This window comes from Pollicipes pollicipes, unplaced genomic scaffold (genome assembly GCF_011947565.3).
Source record: "Pollicipes pollicipes isolate AB1234 unplaced genomic scaffold, Ppol_2.1 Scaffold_5724;HRSCAF=6776_pilon_pilon_pilon, whole genome shotgun sequence".
NCBI classification, from domain to species: Eukaryota; Metazoa; Arthropoda; class Thecostraca; order Pollicipedomorpha; family Pollicipedidae; genus Pollicipes; species Pollicipes pollicipes.
In genome coordinates, this window is record NW_023596746.1 from 4188252 (window position 1) to 4206657 (window position 18406).

The window sequence follows — 18406 nt, forward strand, 5'->3', positions numbered from 1 at the left end:
GACGGCCCGGCGTCCGCCGCCCGCACGGGACCGCCTCGCCCACCCAATGGATCAATGCAGTGCCACATGTGGCCCGAGCAACGGCACGTTTCACGCGTGTGTGCCCATGAACGCATGCACTCGACAAAACCTCCGACCCCTGCCCGCCATTGACCGACGACCTTCGAGCAGGCAGTCGATCAATCGTCGCAAATGTCCGGGCGGGATTCCGGCATCCAAACGCGGAGATCTCTGAATCCTACGAACCCCGACTGGCGCCTTACAACGCTGCGCCGCGTCTCGCCGCAAATATGTCGACTCCGAGTCCGAAACCCGTGCCGTACCGGAGACAACGTGGTGTGTCAGCGGGCCAGCTGACGGACGCTCTGTCCGACCATTCCGGGCCAGCAATGGACGTGAACGACCCGACAGCCACTCAGGCTGAGTCAGCCTGGGGCCGGCGGCGTGCGGAACGAGCGGGGGTGGCTCCAATAGTCACCGGGGAGGGACGGGCTCCGGCCGGGACGGCTGGACTCCGACCGGCGCGCGCCGGCTGCCGCCGAGCTCTTCTTCCGCCTCCCGCATTCCAAGGCCCGTGCAGGCAGCGCCGGCTTCCTGCGGCCGTGTTTTGTGACTGCGCAATGACAGATAGAGGACGAATTCATTTGCGTCCCGGCGCCGGCACTTGCGCCCCCCGTCAAGTGACTCGAATGTGGTAAGCGGCTGCGGCTCGTGGCGCTCTGGCTTTTTATCGAGGTCACAGAACGACGCCAACTGCAGACAAACCACGAAAACAAGGCCCGCGCAGCCGTTTGCACATTGTACGCTGGCTCGAACGCGTAAACTGCAAGTTTAAGCATTGGTGATCACTATCAGCGCACAGCTTACAAATGGCGCACAGTTGGAGCGGAGTAGAACATTCGCAGTGATTTCACTGGTGATCACTATCGGTACACAGCTTGCAGATGGCGCACAGTTGGCGCTGAGTAGAACATTCGCGGTGATTTCGTTGAAGCGCATGACGTAGGGTGTTGAAAATCGTCAGTTGTATTTGGTGCAACGGGTCACGCCTTCACGCCAGTCCGCGAATTTTCTGCATCCGTCAAGATCCCAGGAATTCCCGGTAATTCATGCCACCATGACAACGCGGCTAGCGAAGCAGCCGCTGGCGGGACCTCGCGAAGCGATCGCTGGAGGACCTCATGAAGCGATCTCTGGCGGACCTTGCGACACGGTCGCTGGCGGCCTCGCGAAGCAATCTCTGGCGGACCTCGCGAAGCGATCTCTGGCGGGACCACGCGAAGAGATCGCTGGCGGGCTTCGCGAAGCGATCTCTGGCGGGACCTCGCAAAGCGATTTCCGGCGGGACCTCGCGAAGCGATCTCCGGCGGACCTCGCGAAGCGCCCTGCCAGCAAAAGCTCGCCGTTTGAGGTAGTTCTCGAGGGACATAACTCGGGTGCCGGCCGGCCGCGCGGCCGCGCCCTTGAGTTTGCATCGCGTTCCGCTCGGCACCGCCCATGCGCGTCGGGCCATGCGCAGCCTGTGTACACAGCTGCGGGCTACAGTCGGCGGCTTCATGCGACGCGATGTCAGATCCGGGCCGTGGCAAGTAAGCCGCCGCCTCTGTGGCAAGACAACGGGGAGACGTGCACCGCCTCGGTGCCGGCGTGACTGCCGGGGGAGGAATGGGAGCACCCCCGATGCGGACTGTCACAGCGCGGACTCATGCAAGGTCATGACGAGAGCACCAAGGCTCTTCTTCCCTTAACGTCCCTTATGATTTACGCCGGTATAATTACCTACATTTGGGTATTTTGGAATCAGTAAAGGTGCTACATACGGCGGAGCACAGCATAAACAAGACTAGCACAGACGGAAACTGTTCATCCATCAAAACTTACTCCAAGCACCGACATGTTAAGTATACTTAATCATGGGGTGTAAACGAAGCGAGTCGCGGGGAGGTGGACATATAAACATACTGAGCACCACGTCACGGTCATGCGCTGACAGTCCGCGGCCCTTTCCTGCTGATCTAATCCAATGGGACAATGCGTGACCAAGAACTCAGTGGCGGTCCCACGGCCTGATAGAGCTATGCGGGCTACCTTGAGGTTGTCAGCGCCGGCTGCAGCCTGTTCCCAAGCACACCCCGGGCACCGCGTTCTCCACGGCGTCGACAGCTCCGTGGCTTATGAGGCCGCGTCACCGCACCACCAGCCGGACACGTGATTCAGCGGTTGGAAGCACCCGTCATCACGCCTCGACTCTCCTTCCGATATGCCCCGTGACTGGTCTGGCTTTCGCGCCGCGTCATTACAGCTCTGATTGAGCTTTGGCACCGGCAGTCTTATCCCACACAGCGGCAATGTGCATACAACGCCGAGGCATTGGTGCGCCCCAGTCAGGCTCAGTTCGGACGACGGCAAACGTTCCGGCGTTCCGCCCGCGTGCATCGAACACAGCAGGCACCACGCCGTGACTTTCTAATTGACGTAGAATGTGGAGATTATACTCCGCCTTGCCACCCGCCACAAAACACTTCTCAAGGTCGCAGCTCGGCGCGTCGTGGGCCCGACTAACGAGTGAGAGCCCGGCGTCGGCGCGTGCGCCGTGCCCCCCCCCCCCAAATGCTGGGACAATAACCACTGGCCCATAGGACGACATATGTGCAGCCACGCCCTCCGCCAGCGACCCCCACTCTCCACGCCCCGGGCATCGGTACTCCACCCTCCGCCACCGACCCCCTACTCTCCACATCCCGGGCATCAGTACTCCGCCCTCCGCCAGCGACCCCCTACTCTTCACGCCCCGCGCATCGCCGCCAGCGACCCCCCACTCTCCACGCCCCGAGCATCGGTCCGCCACCCTCCGCCAGCGACCCCCCACTCTCCACGCCCCGAGCATCGGTCCGCCACCCTCCGCCAGCGACCCCCTACTCTCCACATCCCGGGCATCGTAACTCCACCCTCCGCCAGCGACCCCCCACTCTCCACACCCCGAGCATCGGTCCGCCACCCTCCGCCAGCGACCCCCCACTCTCCACACCCCGAGCATCGGTCCGCCACCCTCCGCCAGCGACTCCCCACTCTCCACACCCCGGGCATCGGTACTCCACCCTCCGCCAGCGACCCCCCACTCTCCACACCCCGGGCATCGGTACCCCACCCTCCGCCAGCGACCCCCCACTCTCCACACCCCGAGCATCGGTCCGCCACCCTCCGCCAGCGACCCCCCACTCTCCACACCCCGAGCATCGGTCCGCCACCCTCCGCCAGCGACCCCCCACTCTCCACACCCCGGGCATCGGTACTCCACCCTCCGCCACCGACCCCCTACTCTCCACATCCCGGGCATCAGTACTCCGCCCTCCGCCAGCGACCCCCTACTCTTCACGCCCCGCGCATCGCCGCCAGCGACCCCCCCACTCTCCACGCCCCGAGCATCGGTCCGCCACCCTCCGCCAGCGACCCCCCACTCTCCACCCCCCGTGCATCGGTCCGCCACCCTCCGCCAGCGACCCCCTACTCTCCACATCCCGGGCATCGTAACTCCACCCTCCGCCAGCGACCCCCCTACTCTCCACACCCCGAGCATCGGTCCGCCACCCTCCGCCAGCGACCCCCCACTCTCCACACCCCGAGCATCGGTCCGCCACCCTCCGCCAGCGACCCCCCATTCTCCACACACCGAGCATCGGTCCGCCACCCTCCGCCAGCGACCCCCCCACTCTCCACACCCCGGGCATCGGTACTCCACCCTCCGCCAGCGACCCCCCCCCCCCACCCTCCACACCCCGGGCATCGGTACCCCACCCTCCACCACCAACCCCCCACTCTCCACACACCGAGCATCAGCCCGCCGCCGCGGCCGCAGCCGACAGGCACGGCACGAAAGCGATGTGGCCAGGCCGGTGACAATTGCGATGCAGTGCGGCGCCGGCGTGTTGGGATACGGCGTCGGCAGACGGCGTGCAGATGCTCGCCGAAATAGCTCCCCCGCAGCGGCCCGCGCCGCAGGCGGCACCGTGGCGCGGCGCGGCGCGGCGCCGGGGTGGTGGGAGTGCCACAGAACACGGGGAGGACACCGGCCAGGGAGGAGCACGCAGTGACGACCGCGGGTCAGCGACGAGCCGCCGAGCGGTGCCGCAGAACGCCATCGGCATGGCCGCCATGCCGACGTGTGCCCGTGCTCTGACCGACCAGGTGGGGCAGAGCACGGGCACACATCTGAGCGGGACACACACGCAGGAGTGAGCTCGAGGCGCCGACAGTGACGTTGGATGTCCGGCATTCAGAAAGCTTCTTTTTCACGCGCGGGTGGGTTTTACAGCCTGAGATTCTTCTAGTTGAAGACACCTACATAATGCATCAGAGCAGCGACAAGTTTGCTATCCAAGGCTGTTTGACGTCATAAAAATTAGCTCTTTTGGAACGTGTCACATCGACATGGCGCCCATATGGGTAGGTAATCAAAGTAAGCAAAACAATATGAACGTGACAACAACCAGACAATAAACAAGGCTGTTCTCGCGCAGGCTCTCAACAATGACATCAACCGTCCTTGCAAAGTGCTGACTGGTTCGCATGGCACACAATAAAACAAAACTCGCTTGTTCCAGTAGTCACAATGACCAGACCCAATGTTTGCTGGTTATGGTAAAAACGAATGTCACGGTCTCCGATTTCGCCCGGACCTCGCCTCTCGTGAGGCGAGCTGGCAATGGCTACGAGGCGCGCACCCATCAGACCCGCAATTACCGCTGTCATGGATAACGTATTGTACAGCGGATAAAAGGACGGCTCCACTACGACAATGGTGCTGTGACGGACTTGGCGGAACTTGCACATGGTCTCGATGAGTTTTGCCCGTAAAATTGTTGCCCGTCTAAAAACTGAAAAGTTACAATGTCGACGAAAGCACCTCGTAGACCAAGCACATTTCAAACGCAACTTGGCTCTATTGCGATTTCAGCACGCCTAGATCACTGATTGACCTAGTTTGCAGCGATTAACAAATTTTGTCGGCCAACAATGATGTAAGACTAAGTGACAAAACATATGTGACCGAGTTTCGCGCTGCTTCCAGACCAGATAAGCCCAAAAAAACTCGCCAGCAAACGGCCAACGCCCAATCGGATCCGGCTGCCTGGGCGAGAGGTTACGGCGGCTTGAGAAGGGGGGGGGGGAGAGGGATTGCAAGAGGTGTCTTGGCCTTCAAAAACTCATGGGATTTCGCTGCTTTTGTCTCGACTTGTTGTTCTGCAAATGCAAACGTTTCTTAGGAAAATGTTCTTAGATTTTGTTCGAAGCCCAGATATCTGCATTTTTGTCAAACTTTGGCAAATATTAGTGTGGGGTGTGGGGAGCAGTGAGGGCGGGGGGGGGGGATGGGGCGGGGGAAGTTGTCTCTCCCCCGCCATGGGTCCGTTCCGAGGACACGACACAGACCCCCAAAACACCAGCCCCGTGTCACATCCATCAAGCTGCAGTTTCACTTTCCTCCGACAGGCGACGCCACCTACTGACCACGGCCGCGGCGCACTGACGTCGCGGGACCTTGGCGCTGGGCGTATAACACCGGCCCGCTGCTGTGCTTTTCCGCTGTTGCCAGCACGTAAGGGACTACCCCGGTCTCCGACCAGCAGGCAGAGGCCGGCGAAGCCCCATGGTCCCCGCCCGCAGGCCCCGCCGATCACCACCTGTATCGAAGCACTCGGGTGCAAGTGAACACGCACTTAAACCGGATTTTTTGCGTAACAACCGCATGCCTTAAACATTCTTACATCGCATCGCAGGAGCGCTCGCCTCGTTGCCGCGCGTTTAGCGGCGTGCGGGGTACGTGCCGATGTTGATTGCTGCAAACTGCGCAACCCTGCTGGGGACAAGAAATGAAACAATCGGGCAAGATCCGATCAGAATAAATAAGTGATCTTCGACCTGTGTCCCTGTCGATGGCGTATCATTACGAGAACAAACGACACGTGAAGGAGTCCGCATATTCGGCAGTATCCTCCTACAAACCTCCGCGGCGTTGGAGCTCATTGGTGGACGATGCTAGCGCGCGTCGCCACAGTCGTGCGAGTTGGAGACCTGCTGATGTGCGGCGCCCCAACGCACTACAACCGGGGTGACATCGTGAAGCCAAGGATGATTCATGCGTCGTAACACGAATAAATTTCTTTGTTTTTTCACAACGGATGTCCTTACTCCGAAAGGCTGGACTCAATTCAGGCAGAGTGAAGGGAAAACAGCTCGTTGTCGTCCCGCATATCCATCAGCGACCTTTCAATGTCTACCAAGCCTCTTGGATGCCAGCTATCACACAATGCAGGAAGCGTGTGGAAGATGGTGAATGGTGCACGGTCATTGGCTGCGGTAGCACAAGGTGCAAAACAGCACTGGTGTCACTGCTGGTACTAAAACCGGACATAACGTGGATTCATCACGCAAAAATAGATAATGTTAAAAAACAGCAGGACTAGATATTATAGCACCATTCTTTCCAACGACCAACATCATTTGATGATGACGGAGTTCCATCATGACTCTACAGTTCATTTACAACTTTTAAGTACTTTGACCATGGTAAAATACTGAACTCTGCACAGGTTAAGGTGAGGGAGAGGATACAAGCCGAAGACAAGAAACACTTGAAATAAATAGCCGAATGCAGCGAGCATATGCCCACAGTTCGACACAAGTGATGAGGACGGGTTCTGAAAGGTAGTACCATTCATATGTACACCAATGATGTGTCATCCACCTGGGAACAGTCACCCATTGCTGTTTCTCAGTGACTGCACCTTGCATGGAACATAACTGAATGTTCACTCTAAGGCTTGGCGATGCCACTCCCTACAGTATGCAGCCAATTTGGATCCATCCACTGGGAATGAAAGCCATGCCTCCCCACTGCCGGGCTCCTCTGATAACCATCACAGGTGCACACAGGATGGCACACAGGCCCATGCCCATCCTGGCAAAAATATGGTCACTCAACATGGGAGGAAAAGTATCAAAAAGTGATCACACAAATAGCACTTTTTCACATACTTTACTGCAGCATACCCAACCATAACATAACAACATATAGTTGGAATTCTCCTAGGTGTCATAAGGCTTAACACAGGCCACAGAAAGAATGAAGCCTAACATGGTTTTCCGTTGACTCAGGGGCCTTGACCAATGTAAATTGCGGGCACTAACCTTGTCCCTGTTTGGGAAATGGACCCTCAGGCCCAGAAGAGACACAGAACTGACTGTGCAGTGTTGGTAACAACTGACTGATGTAAGACCCCCATTGGTTCAGGGGCTCAATCAGCCCAAACCCTTTGACTGAGTGGACATTTGAAGTCCTAGACCACTATATGATCTCCAGCCAGTACTTCAAGCCCTCATAGTGGGCTCTTAATCATCAGTCCTGAGGAACCCAAAGGATCTTTCAGGACCTAAGGGAGGGAAAGGGGCACATGCCCCAGGGCTAGAAACAGTGAATGAGTATGACAGGATGCATGTGTTGCATGCACACTTTTGTGGTCCAGGAAAAGATGCTGGACCAATTACTCAGTGGCACTGGACATGGGTCATATAGCAGGCACATTGTTTGACCTGAATAAGAGGGAAAGGTCAGTTGGCAAATGGCCAATAGCTGACAACCTGCCTCAGGGCCATGCTAAAAAATACATGTTACCTGGAGCATGTCCAGAACAGTCTCAACATTGTAAACATGCCAGCTTGGGTGCAACATTGTCTTGGAAATATGTCCAGTGTAATGACAGCGTTGCACTAAAAATTTATGTGCATGCATGCTCATCACATATTTTCAGCACATGAATGGCCAAAACAGCAGGACATGAGTGCCCCGAGTTGGATACGGCCGCATGGGTCACCACCAATGCCTCCATATAAGGAACCTATGGGTCTGTTTCCATCACTTCCTCAAAAATAGGGTTAAAATTAAAGGCTTGTAATAGTGTTTCATGCTAAATTATGCTAAGAAGGGTTTTCCAAGCCCAAACAACTAGAAAATTTAGTCAATTTGGCCTGAACTCCGTCATGTACATACATATGGCAGGTTAAGTGCATGGTGTAAGTTTTAACAGCAACATTCATGAGGACAGGCATTATAGCAGAGTGGATCAATTTCCTAGAATGAGCTAGCATCACTGTCCTGCAGCATTATATTATATGCAAAGCATAAAAAACAAAACATTACATAGGCCCTATATGGCAAAAGGCAATAACAAAACAACAAATATTATCTATTAAACTGGATGTCAACTAGGGGTTCACAAAACATGCTTTCACTGTCAACAGGTAGACAGCAAGCTTCAACAAACAATTATGTGATGCTAAAGGCACCATGAGAGCTATGAATATGCATGCAGAACAGAAAGCATATAAATGGGCAGGCAAGAGCATTCTTCTTTTCATCTGTTTGATGCATCTCCTAGATAACTGTGACAGAAACCATCAATAGCAAGTCAAACATGGCAAACTGATTACCTGAACACCACAATGCCACAAATGCAGCCATTTAGGCAGCATTTTTCCAAAATACAACATTAAAAGGTATCTGGGGCAACACACAGGAACGTAGGAAGTTTGTTAGGCACTCCAAATTTGCCTTCCCATTCACATGCAATACTTACCCGCAGCTGATCAAGAGGCCTTTAAGGCAGGAAATGTAGGCGCTGGTGTGTTCTAAAGATGCACAGATGACACGATGCACAGATATATACTGCATAAAAAGATTACGCACGTAGAAGTCCTCCGCTTGGCTTAAGCCTTGAAAGCTATAACTAGCAGGCACACTGAGATGACAGTTACGCCCTAACACCTTAATCCATCACAACGGGTTAGATCTGAGACCAGCCACGTCGATAGAAGCCGACGTTTACAATCTGAGATGTCAAAATATGACAAAGCGCATCATCGAAGCAAGGGCGCCACCAGCGTATACAGTAGCGTCCTGTTCGAGTGCCCTTTATCTTTTGCCAACGCAGGCTAGTAGCCGAAATAAGCCAATGATGGGCGCCAAATGGTTATTCATGGGCTAGAATGACGTCAAAGCCTTATCTGACCCCGTGTCATCCAAGTGGTTCAAAGTGATGACATCAATACATCGCACTAAGCAAAACTGGATGATCATCATATATTTAATATCGATGATGATCACCATGTCTGGTGGGACACAAACTTTGACGCTGCTTTAGAATGCATCAATAATTTGGCAATGCATGCAAACGCTCGATAGAAGTTACGTCATATCCAACGTAAAAGTTCTGTTTAAGGCAAATCCTCAGCTTATTCGCTGGCACCGTGCTAATCGACGATTGGTCAAGAAATACCCCTAATGTACATGATTGGTCGTTATTGGCAACGAGCCCTAGTGGTGTGTTGCTGTGAATACATCTTGTTCCGTTTTCTTTCGTTAAAGCCTCGATTTCAGCTAAGCGCTCCTGTCGCCAGTGAGACGAATGACGGGGCTTGGACGGGGTTTGTCGGCGTGAACACGCCCACTATTTGGTGAGGGTTGTGCAGGTCGGGTTGCTATAATAATAAGTTGATATCAAGCTGAGAATCCTCGGAATCGGACTGAACGAAGGTAAGCGCGTGCAGTTGCCCTGGCCCATGGCAAACCCGGGTGGTTAAGGTGACGCGGTTACCTGTTCCCGTTCAACACCGCTCAGGCAGCTTGAATACCTGCTGAAAAGTGCCTTTCCCTGGGTGTATGCCGTGTTAAAGTAGCAGCAAAGGGTATGTATGCCTCCTAATTAAACGTGCTTAGTCGTTTTGTACACTCATAACATGTTGGAGCCAACAGCAGTTGTCATAAAAACATCTGTCATAGCTATTCCTGCCCCACATAGTGGTGATGGAAAGGACCAAGTGTACAATTCTCTTTTTTGTTACAAGTTTATAGGCCCCTGAATTTGCTATGAAAATTTCCTGAGTTTTTCCTGTTTTTTCAGTATTTTGGGATAAATTGGCATTTTTACATACTTGAAGCCATACTTTAAAAAGAATGGAAGTTATGCTGAACATATCCAGCATAGCAGCAAAATCGCTGCAACGATGCCAGCACACTTATGTTGTTAGTAAAAGTGTTCCAAGTTTGGCACATGATCAGCACCAATTTTACTGCTTAAAGGGTCAATAATGTAAGGAATCGTGATGCAAAAAATAGATCAGGAAAGTGGTCCAGTTTTTTTAAAGAAAACATGATGTGAAAATGTAGCACAGTTTGTTGTCACTTGAGTTTAGTGTATGCAAGCCAGCACTGAATTTAGTATACAATGTTGGATAGGTACCCAGCACAGTGGATGTTTTTTGCAGACTGACTCAGCCTTCCAAACATAGTGCCTGTTTGAAAGCGAACTGTTTAGCTATATTTGGCTGCCATTCATGTGGCCTGGATACCTTAATAGCTACTCACAGGAGTCTCAATAATTCCAAAAGACCTGTGAGGTGGATATAGTTTTCTCACTGAAATGAGGTAGAAAATGCCATTTTTGAAAGGCATGTGCCATTTCACACCATATTAGCCCTTTTATGGCACCAAGATTTACCATACAGCTAAAAGGCAGCAAGGCAAAACCAAACTATTACTTAAAATTTGAATTAGTTAATACTGATTTGTGTAATAAATTATATTAATGTAAAATCATATAATATAAAACAAGAATTATATTGAAATAAAATAAATAATATGAATGTAATACTACTACATTAGTATGGCTTTCTTTTCAGAAAAATTGAATGTCTTATGTGAACCTCAGCATGATTAGGTAAAAATTGACAGCAAGACAACAAACCAAAATATGTGAAGGCCTTTTAAGAACTGTTTCCCTTTTTAAAACCATGGAGGTACAAGCTGGTTGATGGGCTTTACCATCTGGGCAGATACAGAATTTGCCAGATAATAGCCATAAATCCATCCCAACAGTCCAAATCTAATCATAGGTCAAGAGCCAATTATCCATACCATGGCATATACTCTGTGTAGTAATGGTATTCTTAAATAAAAGATGTTTCTGAGATTTTAACCATAAAGTATAGAGTTGCATGGGCATGAGCACACATGTACCTATTTGGCCATGAACTGAGTAGTCAACAACATATTGTGCCAATACTTTTTTCATAACATTTGCAATCATATTAGTTTCATAAAGTGCAGACATCAGTACATTTCTTAATATTGATCTCCATTCCTGATCAAGTGTATTGTGCTTTGGAATGCTATGTTTCATCAGAGTATTCAATTCATGAATGCTAACAAATTTTAAAATTATTAATTGCTCACTGCAGGCACTTTACCTCACTGACTTTACATAACCTTCTAATGATCCTTTGTGATGCTAATTTAAATGCCATCTGTGACAGGCATTCTTTGGATGTTCTGTATCCAGCATTATTTGTTGCATTCAATATGTTGCATGCAATCCTGACATCATGTATGCCATATCATCTACTTGAAGTATTTTTTTCATGATCCTTTCCATTCAATATTTTATCCCCACATAATTTTCTGTATACATCTGTTTGCTATCTACAATATTTCCTTCAATATTTTTTGCAGCACTACTGCATGGACAATTTTTGACTGACAGCCAATTTTCATGCTATCTTTTGTCATCATTAAATGCTATCTTTTGCCATGATCATTGCCATCATTTACTTATTACCAACTTTTTTGCTTTCTGTGGGACTATTTTTTGTGTGTGCAGGAAGGAAAGTTCATCACTCAAATGTTCAAATTATGTTCTGTGACAGGTATTTGTAAAAAGAATGTGACCTACATTCTGTGCCATCTTATGTGCACCACTAGCAACTGCAGAGCCCACAATAGTGCTCAGGGTCATTGTGTGACCATGGTTCAAACCTGGGATCCCTACATGTGAGCTGAAAGGGCTAACCACTATTATACCCCTTGACTGGGTCTGATATTGTGCTGGTACTATAAACAAGCAAAAGTGGTATGTGGACCTGAGAATCAAGCATTGTTAATTATTAACCATCTTCTCCCATAGCTTAATTGGTTTGAGCACCAGCATACAAACTATACAATCTTTGCCATCTGATCCACCCCTACTCATAGTGGGACCTTGGCTCAAAGGTTTTACATGCTTCTATTTGCCCCTGACTGGGATGGCCTGCAACTGGTGACAGCACCTGCTGGAGGTCAGACAAGGTCAAAGGGTGAGGTGGACCATGCCAGGTGTTGTATCACATTCAGTGGCTGCTCCTGAATTGTGCTGTTGAACCAAAATGTCAAAATCGGATGGTGAGGTAAGGATTCACACACAATCACTGCTTTGTACAAGCTCTCAGGCCACAAGTGTACCCAATTATAGGGCGAGGTCTAGATTTAGGGAAAATGTGGTTAAGTTGAGGATATTTTTGTGTATAGGGCACAGCCACCCACACTGATAGTTTCTGTTAAGGGAGCCTTTAGCATCCACGCCTGAGATATGGTAAGTGGTAGCAGGCATTGGCCGAAATTTGCTGCATGTTTTAGACCAATTGGTGGAATAGTGGGAGTGTCTGTTGACCACAGCCATTCCTCTACCCTCAGGCCATGCCAGTCAGGGTCTTAGGCTGTGATCACTGTCATGAAATGTGGGGGTGTTTGTAACAAATTTCCAAGGTATGTTAGGAGAGAACACCCTCATATATTATTCTAAAAGGCCCTTTTGGACACCCCCAGCATCGTTTTATACTAAAGCTGACATAGAGATGTGCTGTTTTGTGGTAGTCTGGCCTGCAGGCAGTGGCATTGATCACATGAATAGTGCAAGATGTCTGTGGAGTACTAGATGCTGACATCGTGGGTTTTAGCTGTGTCAGCTGCCAGGTGGTGTTGTTTTTGTTAAAGCATTGTGTCAGCTGCCAGGTGGTGTTGAATTGGAGGAAATGCTTGTGGTAGCGTCATCCACACCATTTGCCCCACTTATCTGTCATCTTCAGCCTGCTCAGATGTATATGTCTCGCAGATGAGCGGCACCATTCATGCACGATCAGTTTTGGCGCGAACCAGTCGCGCCGCCCAACACGCCGTGTCTGTCTCGCGCGTGGCGCCGTAGCAGCGCGGCCGCCGTGTCGACAGATGGATCCCTGGGTGGTGACGCCGCCCGAACGGGCGAAACACGACCAGCAGTTCAGCGGGCTGGGCCCCTCCGCCGCCGGCCTCATCACCGGCGAACAGGCCAAGGGATTCCTGCTGCAGAGCCAGCTGCCGCCGGCCGTGCTCGGCAAGATATGGTGAGGAGCGGTTGCGATTGCCGCGTGGCCAGACCGGGTCTGCGGCGGAACACTGGGCAAGGCGCAGTCAGGCCAGTTTTGCGTGCGTGAACTGCTTCGTTGGTGTTGGTTTGTGCTTGCGCGATAGCTGGTTCTCTTGTGTTGGCGATGTTGAAATCGATGAGGAGGTCTTGCGAGGTGGAGTGCTTTCGGCCCTGGCGAGAACGCTGACCGTTGCTTGTTGCAGGGGCCTGGCTGATCATAACGCGGACGGCAAGATGGACCGCAACGAGTTCAGCGTGGCGTGCAAGCTGATCACTAACAAGCTGAAGGGCTTCGACGTGCCCTCCACTCTCCCGCCGGCGCTGAAAAACATGCTGACGCCAACGTCCACTCAGCCAAGTATGATTCCACGTCAGCTGTCAGCTGCAGGTTATAATGTTCGGGTGTGTGCTGATGTAGGATTGCTTGCAGATTGCCAGGATGCATTAGGACATGAACGGAGTTGGCTGGGCGCGGTGGGTGATAACGCGGTCGGCGCGGTTTTCAGGTGGGTTCCCCCAGCCGCAGATGCCGGCGGGTGGTCTGAGCAGGCCGCTGGTGGCGACGGGCGACTTCCCGCAGCCGCTGGCGCCAGTGGGTGCCCTTTCGCCGCCGCAGCTGGCGCCCAGCGGGCTGGCACAGCCGCTGGTGCCCGGCGCTGGGGCGCCGCTGGTGCCGGCCGCGGCGCCGCTCATCCCCGGCGCCGGGCCGCCGCTGGTGCCGGCCGGCCTGTCGCAGCCGCTGGTGCCGGTGGCGGGCGTCTCGCAGCCGCTGGCGCCGCTGGGCGGACTGGCGGGGCCGCCGGCCGGCGCGCCGCGCCAGCAGATGGGCGTCAGCGCGCCGCTGGTGGCCACCGGGCCGGTGCCGATCCAGCCGGCGCAGTTCGCCGCGTCGCAGCCCCAGCCGCAGCCGCCGCCGCCGCCCGGCCCGACGGTCTCTCGGTCGAGGTCTGACTCTGTGGCCAGCCAGGAGTCGTGAGTGGATGCTCTGCTTTCTGCGCTCGGCTACGGCGGCCCCGGAGGCGACGCGACGTGTCCCGGTCGGCGGGCGCTCGCGCTCGATCGGTGCCGAGGCGGCCAGGCTACACCCTGCTGCCGGCACGCCAGGTTTTCTGGGCGGCACGGCGCGTGCCAAGTGCACCATTTGCTCGGCTGTCCGAAAGGCTCCGGTCTAGACTCTTGCCGCCTGTTTAATCTCCGCATTTGGTTGCCATGATATTTGGTCTGATTGTGTGCATGTCGTCGCAGTAACCTTCTTAAGTTTTGGTGAGATCTGCCATTCTCGCTGCAATCTTAAATCGCCGCGCTGGCCTTTCCTGGATGTTTCGGCTGCTGGCGCTGGCAGTGCGCTTTGTGAGCGATGTGCGCCACAGTGTTATTGTAAGCCATGCTTTATTTAGTGGATGACAGGTACATATCAGTGAAATCGTAAGCCACATAGATCAAGTGATTACGACATGATGTGGCCGCCGCGCGCTGGCCGATCCTGGCCGTGCCGTCTCTGGTGGCGGCGGCTGCCGCTCATGCCCGGCTCTGTGGCGGCGCACAGGGCGACGGGCGCCTCTCCCGGCGCCGAGTGGGCCGTGCCGCAGGCCTCGCGGCTCAAGTACACGCAGACGTTCAACCAGCACGACCGCACCAAGTCCGGCTACCTGTCAGGCCCGCAGGCGCGCAACATCCTGGTGCAGAGCGGCCTGCCCAACAGCGTGCTGGCGCAGATCTGGTGAGAGCGCGCGGGCCCGGCGCCAGCTGGTGCCGCCTGGTGCCGTAATGAAGGCCAGGCCTGGCCGCGGCATTGCTAGGGAGGGCGGTGAAATGCGGGGCATTGCTCGGTTCACTCATCCTCAAACGAGGCGTGGTCAGGAGGGCGGGGGGGGGGGGGGAGGGAGGAGATGTTGCTTTGTTAGACTGTTCATCAACTCGGTACTGAATCGTGTTCGACCCACGAAACATGTTTCGCCGTCTTCTGGCACTGCGTGACGTTCCATGACTTCATCGACCTACGGCGGCTGTTCCTGAACCAACTGGGAAACGATTTGCTTAGGTATGGAGTCCTGCCGCACCCTTGATGTCGCCTGACCCCGACCCCACCAGCCGCACTCACCAGCCGCCAGACCCCGACCCCGCCGGCCACACTCACCAGCCGTCTGACCCCGACCCCACCAGCCGCACTCACCAGCCGCCTGACCCCAACCCCACTGGCCACACTCACCAGCCGTCTGACCCCGACCCCGCATGGCATCCTCACCAGCCGTCTGACCCCGACCCCGCCGGCCACACTCACCAGCCGTCTGACCCCAACCCCACCAGTCACACTCACCAGTCGCCTGATCCCGACCCCACTGGCCATACTCACCAGCCGTCTGACCCCGACCCCGCCGGCCATACTCACCAGCCGTCTGACCCCGACCCCGCCGGCCATACTCACCAGCCGTCTGACCCCGACCCCGCCGGCCATACTCACCAGCCGTCTGACCCCAACCCCACCGGCCACACCCACCAGTCGCCTGACCTCGACCCGCCTGGCGACCAGGTCGCTCTGCGACGTGGACCAGGACGGCCGGCTCTCCTGCGAGGAGTTCGTGCTGGCGCTGCACCTGTGCGAGCGCACGCGGCAGGGCGACAAGCTAGCCAACTCGCTGCCGGCCGAGCTGGTGCCGCCCAGCTTCCGACGCGCGCGCACGCGCACCACCAGCTCCGGCTCGCAGCCGGGTGACCCGGCCGCCGCCGACCTCGTCCTCTCGCCCACGCAGCAGGGTCAGTAGTGGGGAGGGGCGCTCGGAGCCGAGGCGGCCAGTGGCGAAGCGGCGTGGTATCTGAAGTGGGCCTGATGTGAGACCGATAAGGCAGCGATGCAGCGGATTGTAACATGCGGCGCCGGACGCGGCGGATTTACGGCGGAGTGGTGGGCTGGGGATCGGAATGCTGCAGGATTAGATGCGCTATTTCGATGATAAGGCTCCGGACTGTAGGGCGCGCCGACGGTGCTGGTACTATGGCGCCCATGATGCGAGGTTTAATGGTCGCTGTGTTTGGGGTTTCCTGACACCACCAGGCAGCATTAAGGACCTAATCAAGTGGGTGGACAGGGCGATCCCCTCCCCCTTCCTTAGGAACCGGGGCCCTCTGAGCCCCCGAAAGGTTAAAGGGCTTCCTCAGGCGTCGGAAAATTGGCCAAGCATATATTTTAAGGATAATTCAGTTTAAAATTGAGATGTAGCGACGGTTGATAACCTTTTTATGAGGTTTCATAAGTGTCGAGGGCGGCTGGGTCGGCCAAGAGGCCTCGTGGTGTGCCAAATGGCCTCTATAAAAAGCAGCGTAAATCCGGCCAGAAAAGTGACCGTGGGGTTCCCATGCGAAACTGGTTTCCTCGATTGCGGGAAGCTTCTGAAAAAAGAGTTCGCCTCACCCCCGGGGTGAAATTCCGACCACGTGCATGGGCAAAGAAATTCGGTACTACTGGTCACACAAGTTGCATGTGTCGCGAAAACATAACAGAAACTTGTACATACAATATGTGTTTTGTCTTGCTCAGCCTATGCTTAATCTGGAGTGACACTTGAGGTGGTCCTTATCACGTGTGTTCAGGTGTGGGGAAGGGGAGGGTATTGCAGGCGAGCGTCGATGTAGCGTCGGGACACATGCTGTGGGGAGCGGCCGTGCCGACGGGCCGGGGCGGGCAGCCTGCCAGGCACGTACCCCTGTGTTATTGCAGCCTGAGGTCGGACAGGCGTCTGGCCGCGGCCGCTGGGCCGGCGTCGGACGCCGTCTGATGGCCATGTTTGCGGAAGACGCCCGTCGGCAGTGCCAGCCGTCTCCGTGCTCGCTCCTGGGTTCACGGGGTCCGGGAACTGGCGGGCCGTATTGTGGATGCTGCACAGGCATGACCACGCCGTTGGAGAGACCATGGTACCCCAGATATATTGTGACTGAGTTGACTGAAGTCTGCAGCCAAGATATGCATCTCCTGTTATGCATACCCTCCTGTTATCCTCGTGATATGCATCTCGCTGTTGCCATGCGCTTATTATTTTACTCACGTATCTCGCCGTAATGATGTGCGTACATAAACCGAGCACAATCGATTTAGCGTGATGACAGTGTCCCTACGTGTGTCTTTAGTTTTACATTTTCTCATCTCATTCTAGTTAGTTCGCAATTCTTTAAGTGGATTGGTCTGAGAGCGTTGTCTTACTGGGTGATTGCTGGGCGGGTGCGCTGAAAACTATTTTACTTATCGCGCGCTAAAGTCGTGGTTGCCGTTAAGACCGTGTCGTCTGGTCGACATTGTCTCAAGCCGCGCATGCCCACGTGGCGGGGGGCACGCGGCCCTTTGCCGTGGTTCGACTCGCCGCCAAGCCAGGGTTCACCGCCCGCTCACGGCCGATACCCCGCCGACAGCGTCGTTCGAGGACCGCCGGCGGGACAACTACAACAAGGGTCAGGCGGAGCTGGAGCGGCGTCGCAAGGTGCTGGAGGACCAGCAGCGGCGCGAGCAGGAGGAGCGCGCGCGCAAGGAGCGCGAGGAGCACGAGAAACAGGAGCGCGCCAGGTGGGGCGGCGGGACGGGTATGGGAGTCGCGCTAGCTGTGCGGTGGCCGTGGCCGGGGATGTACGGGATGAGGGGTCGGTGGTGTTGCTGCTGGCTGGGCGTGACGCACGGATTGCGCTGAGTGCTGATGTGGCTGAAGGGTCCCCGCTAGATCGAGGGAGGAGGTCGCGGCACAATGCCAGGGCGGGTTGCGATGATATAGAAGGGGCGCGGGTGTTGAGTTGTTCAAACGAGGACCGGTCGCGTGCGTTGTGACAGGTGTAGTGTTGTCGAGTCGGACCCGCCGCCGCCCAATGAGCGTGGCCGTCGCAGTGACTCGTGCCGCTGCCCCCGACAGGCTGGAGCAGGAGCGGCGCCGCCAGGACGAGCTCGACCGCCAGATGATGCGGCAGCGCGAGCTGGAGCAGCAGCAGGAGGAGGCGCGCCGCCGTGAGCTCGAGCACCGCGAGGCAGCCCGCAGGTGCGGCCCGACGGCCCGTCCCAGGCCGAGCTACTGCTCAACGCTGTTGTGCCGCAGAAGGGGGATGGTCCTGCCGTCATTGCACGTGCACACAATGTTTTGAAACGTTTCGTCGGCCATCACACT

General features: G+C 54.9%; 1 protein-coding gene across 1 annotated transcript in view; it reads left to right on the forward strand.

The window, feature by feature from the left end:
• The first annotated feature begins 9453 nt into the window (after positions 1-9453).
• LOC119102344 (intersectin-1) overlaps positions 9454-18406 on the forward strand; it is a 41461-nt gene continuing 32508 nt past the window's right edge. Inside the window, exons 1-9 of the mRNA XM_037225713.1 lie at positions 9454-9589; positions 13091-13245; positions 13472-13626; positions 13775-13898; positions 14103-14240; positions 14815-14988; positions 15799-16022; positions 17670-17820; positions 18158-18280. Of these exons, the coding sequence (XP_037081608.1) occupies positions 13091-13245; positions 13472-13626; positions 13775-13898; positions 14103-14240; positions 14815-14988; positions 15799-16022; positions 17670-17820; positions 18158-18280 (1244 nt within the window). The 5' untranslated portion in view covers positions 9454-9589. The remainder of the gene's footprint in view (positions 9590-13090; positions 13246-13471; positions 13627-13774; positions 13899-14102; positions 14241-14814; positions 14989-15798; positions 16023-17669; positions 17821-18157; positions 18281-18406) is intronic.